The following is a 9,975-nucleotide window of genomic DNA, read 5'->3' as shown; positions in this document are numbered from 1 at the left end:
CCACCACAAACACGCTTATTCCCACTAAGATAATTTTCTATTATGCTAATAGCGTATGCACATCTTGTACATCAATTAATAATGATACAGAGTGTATATATTATCTATATCAATTAATAATGATACAGAGTTCAAAAGTCGAACACATTCGATTAAAATTAATTATACGAGTAAGGAATAACGTTATCATAACGATGTCATGATTATATCATTTCTATTCACATAAAATAGTTGAATATATCTTAATTTTGGAGTAATTATTATTCTTTTCCAATAAGATGACTAAGCATTATTTGTAATAAACATGGAAAACTTGGCAAGCTTGGCAATAAAATCGATCCATAGGGCCACATTGGGACCAGTCATCTGCAGCACATGTTCTACTCGTCAAAAAAAAAAAAAAAAAAAAAAAAATTCCAACATTTCACTTTTGAATGTTCCAAAATAATTATCCCATTCTAAAATAATATTCTTAATTTATCCTCATTTTTTTCAAGTTATAAAAGAAAAAGATTGACCCAGTACCACTATAATAAAAATTAAAAAATAATAATAAAAACTACACATTTTTTAAAAATTAAATTCTTAAAAAGAACAATTTTTTTGTGGGCCCGAAGGAGTATTTATTAGCATTTGGTAACCTAGCTCAATAAATATTTAGATGAGCTTCATTTTCTCATTAACAAACAAAATTTCTCTCTCTCTCTCATGGATAGTACCAAGCAACCACTTCTAACCACCATAGAAGATGACCATTACCCAGATCATACAGAGAGCCCTCCGAGTGCATCAGAACCTTCTCTCACTTCATCCTTCGCCGCTGATGAAGCCGACATCAAACCCGTCACCGGAGTTCAAGATTTCATCAGAGAATTTGCTGTCGAGTCAAAAAACCTCTGGTGCCTAGCTGGTCCGGCCATCTTCACATCCATTTGCCGATACTCTCTAGGTGCCGTAACTCAACTCCTCGCCGGCCATGTCGGAACCATTGAACTCGCTGCCGTCTCAGTTGAAAACTCCGTCATTGCCGGATTCTCTTTCGGCCTCTTGGTACAATATCCAAGTTCTAACACACCCTTCAGAATTATATTTTATAAAAAAAATATAAATAATTAAGTTACACATTCTCTAACAACTTAAAATATACACAATAATATATTAACGTTTAAATTTTTGTTTCAAACAGTTGGGGATGGGAAGTGCACTAGAGACGCTTTGTGGACAAGCATTCAGAGCTGGACAGCTGGATATGCTAGGGATCTACATGCAAAGATCATGGGTCATTCTCAACGCCACAGCCCTAATAATCATGTTTTTATATATATTCGCAGCTCCGATTTTGATACTCATCGGACAGCCAGCTGATATATCAAAAGCGGCGGGGAGATTCGCGGTGTGGATGATTCCACAGCTCTTTGCGTACGCGATGAACTTTCCGCTCGCCAAATTCTTACAGGCGCAGAGCAAGTTCGTGGCGTTGGCCGTGATAGCCGCGGCGGCGCTGGTGCTGCACTGCTTCTTCAGTTGGTTGTTGATGCTGAAGCTGGGGTGGGGGCTGGTGGGTGCGGCGGTGGTGCTGAACTCGTCGTGGTGGTTCATAGTGGCGGCTCAGCTGCTGTAAGTGTTCAGTGGGTCGTGTGGGGGAGCTTGGAGTGGGTTTTCATGGAAGGCCTTTCAGAACATCTGGGGATTTGTTAGGTTGTCCATTGCATCTGCTGTAATGCTCTGGTGAGACTCCTAAACCAATTGTTCAGACAACCATTTTCATTTGACTAGATTGGACGACGAGGTTAGGTGTTAGAGAACATATTAGAAACAAATAAGCGTTTGGGCAACCATTTTTACAACAAATAATTATTAACGTGGTGTCTTGCCTTTGGTGACACGCCCTATTTTAGTATTTTATTACAAATATTTTTGGGCCCATATGTATAAGGACGGATCTAAAAATTCATCTAAGGGAAGAAAATTTTGTATCGAGAAATATTTTCATAATTTTAGTGAAGGCAATTTTAAAACTTTTTATGAATATAAATATAAAAAAATACAAATTTAAAGGGGTAAAATACAATAAACCCATTCTACATCAGTGCCTACTACATATGCAACAACATCCATCATTTAAAGATTAAAAAAAAAAAGTAACCATAGGATCGGACCAGCCAGCTCAGTAATTTTAATTGACTAGAGACTGATATTATCCTCATAAATATTAATAAATATCATTTGCACTTAAAAAAATAAAAAATTGAAATTATCTAACATCCTAAGGGCTAAAGGCTTCCCATCAACATCAACAATTGAGGTGCTCTTATTCGGTTGACTTTTTGGCTCACATAATATAATTACTCTGAATGTGTAACACGATTAACTTTTAGAATAATATTATTCAGACCTAACAACCTAATATCCTATTCAATAAATTCAAAAAATTAAAAATCCCGAGACAGCATAGGGATTAAACATGTTACATTCCCTGATCACATTATCAAAATAAAGTTTTAGAAAAAACTATAGCCTAGCTGGTTCAAAACTTTCCTAAAGCATTGTTTCGGAAAATATATATATATATATATATATTTATTTATTTGATTAGACTCTTAAATGGAGTATATATATATATATATATATATATATATATGTATATATATATATAATGTCTGGGTCCATTTTAGAGTCTAATCAAAAAAAATTCATGGGGGTATGGCACTTCACATAAAGTTGTTTCACGTGGCTGTGTACCTGCAGCTATGTGGTTTTGTAATGATTTCTAATCCATGCAGCAGACACCGTGACAATGAATTTAATAAATGCGCTCCCACTCATTTATTATGCCTTGCTTAGATTTTTAATAGGGTAAAGGTAGAAACCGTCCTAAAATAGTAACTCTTTTATTTTATATTATCTACATAAAATTTTTTAAATTATCACATTTTGTTATAAAATATTTAAATTTTTTTTAATTAAATGACTATAATAGCTTTTTTTTATTCAATTGCACTTATAAATTTTTCTTATTGAAATAAACTAAGAAAAATATTTATACTAATTTAATGACATATCCTTCATAAAATTTGAATAAATTTACTTTTAATTTTTTAATTAATCATTTAAATAAAAATCTTAAGTAGAAAATTGTAAAAAAATTTAAGTAATTTCTTAATTTTTCATGAATATATTGCATGAAAAAAGATATTTTTTATTTAACTAATTAATTTTCATTTTTTAAATATATTGTATGAAAAAGAAAATATTTATTTTTAAGTTAAAAAAGTTTAAATTGAGTATAATAAGTTTTATTATAAATAGTACAATTTTAATAATAAGTTAATCATTTTAGAAAATGGTAATTAAAATCTTTTTTTTTTTCATTTTTATGATAAATTTGATACTAACAATAAAATTAAGGTAATTGGTATAATTAATATTTAGATAAGAGAAATTATAATAAAAATAGTTTATTAAAGAATGACAAATTTAATAAGAAAGGATAAAATAGTCTTTTGTGATGAGTTTGTCTTTAATTACAACAAATTAATAGTTCAAGAGGCATTTTGTAGTTCATGGGAGTTATTTGCAAAAAGACAATAGTTCAAGAGATTTTTTTACACTTTACCTTTTTTAATACATTTATTTCAAAATTTTGAAGCTTAGAATTTTGGTATTTTATGGCACTTATTCTCTTAGAAAAAGAATTGGGTCCATTTTAAGGTCTATCTAATAAATTTCATGGGGGCATAATTGAAAGACCAGAAAGTGGATTGGGCCATCTTTGGGCCGGTCCACTCAGTCCAGAGCATCATTGGGCTGCCTCCAAGCCCAATCCCCTCAGCATCAAAAAGGGGCCTTCCATTCACTGCGGCCCAAAGATAAGATCCAATAAAGGTAGGCCCAGGTTTGAGAGTTTTGGGAGTGTTCCTAGGGCAAATGTATACTTCTATAAATAAAAGTTAGAGAAATGAAAAAAGGAGATTGTGTGAAGTGTAAGAGAATAGTTTCCTAATACAGATCACGATATCTTGCATCTTCAATAATATAATAGATGTTTTCTGTACCCTACATGTATGGTATCACATGGTTGTGTAATAATTTTTTAAGATAACTTATTATAATCACGTAACACTTTGGGTTATATATAGATATGTAGACCTATTTTTAATTAACTGCTTTCAAAATTTTGCAGCTTAGAATTTTGGTATTTTATAGCACTGATTCTCTTTGCCAGATATCTAAAGAATGCAGAAGTTTCTGTGGATGCCTTATCCATATGGTGAGCAGATATACATACATACATATATATATATATACACACTCACACACACACAATCTAAAGTTTTATGCAATGCTGAATTTACAGCATGAACATATTGGGATGGACAATCATGGTAGCTTTTGGATTCAATGCAGCCACAAGGTTGTGTAGCAAAATCAAACCTCCTTCAATCTTAACTTTTTATAACTAAGAAAATAACAAAAGAAATGTGAAATTTGATTGAATGTAATGTACTTCATGCAGTGTGAGAGTGTCAAATGAACTAGGGGTAGCACATCCAAGAACCGCAAAATTCACCATAGTGGTGGTCTCAGTAACCGCAATTCTATTTGGTCTCTTGCTCGCGCTCATTCTCATCATCAACAAAAACCGGTACCCAGCTTTATTTTCAAATAATGCAGAAGTAAAACAACTTGTATTCGAGCTCACGCAATTGCTAGCAGCCAGCATTGTCATCAACAATATTCAGCCTGCTCTTTCTGGTATTTATTAGGGTTTCATTTGTAGTGGCTTGTCCAAATAGCTGAACCATTTTTCGATTATCGGAGTGTCTAAAGTGAAAGTATTGTTGCAGGAGTGGCAATAGGGGCAGGATGGCAAGCCATTGTTGCGTATGTGAACATTGGCTGCTACTATCTATTCGGTATTCCTTTAGGTCTTTTAACTGGATACAAGTTCGGCATGGGTGTCAAGGTATAAGTCATACACTGCTAAACTCCAGATATTTTTTTTTTTTCAATAACCGGGAATCTATCCTAAAACCTGATACTTCACAGGGCACTGGGGCCTAAACTCCGGATTTCAAAATGCTTCCTATAAATTGTTTATGGTTGATAATTTTCAGGGGATATGGTATGGGATGCTGTCAGGTACAGTCCTACAGACCTGCTTCTTGTTCGGGATGATTTATAGAACAAACTGGAATAAAGAGGCAAGTACATAAAAGCAAACTTCATATATGGTAGTTTACACAAGCTAGTCACCATAACCATATACTACCTCTGTCCCACTTTAAATGTCGGTTTCGGAACCGTGACTCACAACTGGGATAGAGGGAGTATATCCAAACATTTAAAGTGGGACAGAAGAAGCATATCCAAACAACTGATGAGATTAATTATTTCAATAAACTATGATTAACGCTAATTGTGAAATGCAATGATTTATTTACTAAAGTAACACTTTTAAACTGTTGCCAAATGCAGGCTTCTATAGCTGGAGACAGAATTAAACAATGGAGAGGTGAATCAGATTCTCAAAACGTTGAAGAAATTTGAGAAAGTGCGCAGAGAAGAACTATTCAAATCAATGGGATTCATGTTATGCCATCATAAAGAAATCAAAATTCTCTTAATTAATACTGCCTCATTTTTTTTTTTTTTTCCTCTTCATTTGCATTTCACTGGTAGTTCAACTCTAGTTGGAAAGCTCTAAATTCATAGTTTCCACAAATCAATTTTGGGGTATGAAATAGTCAAGTACGACAAATGTAATATCAATGAATCACAATCCAAGGGATTGGCCTAATTCGAAAAGATTTGGACTTTAGTGCCTTATGAAGTATCAGGTCTCATGATCAATTCCTCTAAGTACAAATTATAATTTCTTAGGAGCCATACACGCAGATATGTTCGAGCTTTACTTGATCTGTGTGGACGCCTTGCACGAATCCAGTGGATTAGTCAGATAATTCTAATCCCGAACATCCGATTATCAAAAAAATATATATCACAATAGTAACTCATTTTTTTAACCAAGTTAAGCTATTTAATTTGAATCACCACCAGCAAATGACATAAATTAAAAGGACAAGGGAAATCAATTTTAACAACATAACCTTTTAACAATGGACATGTGCACCATGTGTAGTTAATGTTAAAACTGACCCATCACACCGTTAAAAACAATTTACGACGCACACTGAGAGCTGTTAATAGATGCAATCCTTTAACAAGGTGTAAAGCACTTCGTGAAAAACTTTTTTTTTTTTAATGGTTTAGGTTTGGTGCTCGCTCTCAACAGTAAAAGAAAAGAAATGATATAACGTGGGAAATAGCGAAATGGCTGGTCAATTCATGTGCATTTTTCGGTTTTGATGAATTATTAATTAATTGACATACAAATAAAAAGTTAAATAAAATTGACCCCGTACGTGTACTTACCTGTTAACTACTAATGAGTCCAGAGCACTATAATAATTTTTCTATACGTATGACTTTTGTACGTGTACTTAACTGGTGAAGCACATGCAATACCGGCCTATATATATAATCTGAAGAAACATCTTCCAAAGACATAGTTAAATCGGGAAAGTAGACAAGACATGGTACCAATAATTGATGAAGAACATCTTTACTTTCCGACCATGATCAAAGCTGACTCAAATAATAATAAAAGTTATACCACAAAGATGTCATAATGTGTTTTGCCTGGTGTTTATTAGTAGCCATTGTATTTACTCCCATTCCAACAATGTGTTACCACTAATATGATAAATGCTCACATACATTATTATGTATACTTTAAAAAAAAAAAAAATTAATTGAAGTGTGTGATGGAATGAAAATTTTCCATCAGGACTATGTAGTAATTAGTAACAAACGTGGAGATAATCAAATCCATAGGCCCACATTCGAGCTGGTCATCAAATAAATTAAGCATGTGTATTATTTATAGTAACGTCAATAATTATTTAAATGAGCAACAGCTATCCAGACACATCTCATTTTCTCACTTAACAAACAAAATCTCTCTCTCATGGATGGTGCTAAGCAACCACTTCTATCCATCATAGACGATGACCATTACCTAGATCATCCGGAGAGCCGTCTGGGAGCAACAGAACCTTCTTTCCCTTCACCCACCCCCGCTGATGAAGCCGACATCAACGGAGTTCAAGATTTCATCAGAGAATTTGTTACAGAGTCCAAAAAGCTATGGTACCTAGCCGGTCCGGCCATCTTCACATCCATTTGCCAATACTCTCTCGGCGCCGTAACTCAAGTCCTCGCCGGCCATGTCGGAACCATCGAACTTGCTGCCGTCTCCGTTGAAAACTCCGTCATTGCCGGATTCTCTTTCGGCATCATGGTACAATATCTAACACACCCTTTACAATGTTTGTTATAGTATTCAATACATTAATAATTAAGTTACACGCTCTCTAACAACTTATAATAGACAATAATTAACGTTAAAGTTGTTGTTTCAAACAGTTGGGGATGGGAAGTGCACTAGAAACGCTTTGTGGACAAGCTTTCGGAGCTGGGCAGCTCGATATGCTAGGGATCTACATGCAAAGATCATGGATCATTCTCACCTCCACAGCGCTAGTGATCATGTTTCTATACATATTCTCAGCTCCGGTTTTGATACTCATCGGCCAGACAGCCGAGATATCAAATGCAACGGGGACATTCGCGGTGTGGATGATTCCACAGCTCTTTGCATACGCGATGATCTTTCCGCTCGCCAAGTTCTTGCAGGCGCAGAGCAAGTTCATGGTGATGGCGGTGATATCCGCGGTGGCACTGGTTCTGCACTGCTTCTTCAGCTGGTTACTGATGCTGAAGCTGGGGTGGGGGCTGGCAGGAGCAGCGGTGGTGCTGAACGCGTCGTGGTGGTTCATAGTGGCGGCTCAGCTGCTGTATGTGTTCAGTGGGTCGTGTGGTGGAGCTTGGAGTGGGTTTTCATGGAAGGCCTTTCAGAACCTCTGGGGATTTGTTAGGTTGTCCCTTGCATCTGCTGTAATGCTATGGTGAGACTCCTGAACCCTAAACCAATTGTTTGGAGCATGAATTGGAGTTTTGGGTTTGGGATCGGTAGAAGTTTAATTTAAAATTTGTATTAAATTTTTTTCAATCTCAAATTCAAAAATCAATTCGGTACGACCAAACATAACAAAATGTACAATTTATTTATTTATTTTTTTATTAGGATGATAGGGTTTGGTTAGGTGTTAGGATATACCTGCTCTCTTGTGGAACAAATTTAGAAACAAATAGATGTGGCCAACATGTTTTCAACTATTTCTCCAAACATATGCAACACCAACATCCATTATTTAAAGACAATAATGAGATCAAGTGCTCACCCATTACCAAGAGCATTTAGCTTGGCCGTGTATCTTTTCTATTCTCAAAGAAGAAGGGAGGAGCATTCGATTCCGAATCTAAAGTATTGGATATGCACGTCATATTACACACACACACAAAAGAAATAAAAAAATAAAAATAAAATAAAAATAAAAAATGGAACAGAAAAAGGTTTGGGTCCATTTTAAGGTCTATCCAATAAATTTCATGGGGCATAGTTGATGCCTTTCTGCACCCTACATGGATGGTATCACATGGTTGTGTAGTAATTTTTAAAGATAACTTATTATAATCACCAAACACTTTGGGTTAGATATGTTGACCTATTTTTTAATTAACTGCTGCTTTCAAAATTTTGCAGCCTAGAATATTGGTATTTTATGGCACTTATTCTCTTCGCCGGATATCTAAAGAATGCAGAAGTTTCTGTGGACGCCTTATCCATATGGTGAGCAGATATACACATGATATATATATACACACAATCTAGGTTGGTTATAGCAGAAACTAGTACAAGCTTCACAATAACATTGCTTATGTTTTTATGCTTTGCTGAATTTGCAGCATGAACATACTGGGATGGACAATCATGGTAGCTTTTGGATTCAATGCAGCCTCAAGGTTGTGTAGCAAAAACAAACCTCCTTCAATCTTATAAATTCTATAACTAAGAAAACAACAGAAAAAATGTGAAATTTGATTAAAATATGCAGTGTGAGAGTGTCGAATGAACTAGGGGCGGCACATCCAAGAACAGCGAAATTCTCTGTGGTGGTGGTCTCAGTAACCGCGGTTCTGTTTGGTCTCTTGCTCGCGCTCATTCTCATCATCAACCAAAAGCAGTACCCAGATTTGTTTTCAAATAATGCAGAAGTAAAACAACTTGTATTCGAGCTCACGCCATTTCTAGGAGCCAGCATTGTCATTAACAATATTCAGCCTGCTCTTTCTGGTATTTATCGGTGTTTCATCTGTAGCTGTTTCTGCAAATAGCAGAACTATACTTCGATTCTCTAAATATCTCAAGTAATCTTCTTCATACTGCATTTTTGGGGATATAGGCAACAGACTTATAAGCAAACATATTGTTACAGGAGTGGCAATAGGGGCAGGATGGCAAGCCATTGTTGCATATCTGAACATTGGATGCTACTATCTATTCGGTATTCCTTTGGGTCTCCTAACCGGGTACAAGTTTGGCATGGGTGTCAAGGTACAAGTAATACCGTGCTAAACTCCAAATTTCAAAATGCTAATGCTACATATTAATCAAAATGCTTCCAATTAACTGTTTATTGTTGATCATTTTTCAGGGGATATGGTATGGAATGCTGTCAGGAACAATCCTACAGACCTGCTTCTTGTTCTGGATGATTTATAGAACAAACTGGAATAAAGAGGCAAGTACATAAAAGCAAACTTCATATATAGTTTACACAAGCTAGTCACCATAACCATATATCCAAACAACTGGATGATATTACTTCAATAATCTAAACTAAAGTAACACTTTTAAAACTGTTGCAATTGCAGGCTTCTATAGCTGGAGACAGAATTAAACAATGGAGTGGCAAATCAGATGCCAAAAAGGAAGGTGAAGAAATTTGA

The 9,975-nt window shown here is 35.1% G+C and overlaps 1 protein-coding gene and 1 pseudogene across 1 annotated transcript; both read left to right on the top strand.

The window, feature by feature from the left end:
- The first annotated feature begins 230 nt into the window (after positions 1–230).
- Positions 231–5,550, top strand: LOC132305483 (protein DETOXIFICATION 29-like; annotated as a pseudogene).
- Positions 5,551–7,237: 1,687 nt separating this feature from the next.
- Positions 7,238–9,975, top strand: LOC132305482 (protein DETOXIFICATION 29-like). Its single transcript, XM_059803120.1, has 8 exons — positions 7,238–7,363; positions 7,489–8,030; positions 8,729–8,815; positions 8,932–8,988; positions 9,081–9,319; positions 9,462–9,580; positions 9,681–9,767; positions 9,901–9,975. The coding sequence occupies exons 1-8, from the start codon at positions 7,361–7,363 to the stop codon at positions 9,973–9,975; spliced, it is 1,209 nt and encodes a 402-aa protein (XP_059659103.1). The 5' UTR covers positions 7,238–7,360.

This window comes from Cornus florida, unplaced genomic scaffold (genome assembly GCF_030987335.1).
Source record: "Cornus florida cultivar Cherokee Brave unplaced genomic scaffold, ASM3098733v1 CherokeeBrave_3.0.0_Hap2_Chr04, whole genome shotgun sequence".
NCBI lineage: Eukaryota > Viridiplantae > Streptophyta > Magnoliopsida > Cornales > Cornaceae > Cornus > Cornus florida.
The sequence above is the reverse complement of the archived record's forward strand: the minus strand, read 5'-3'. Positions and strand labels throughout refer to the sequence as shown.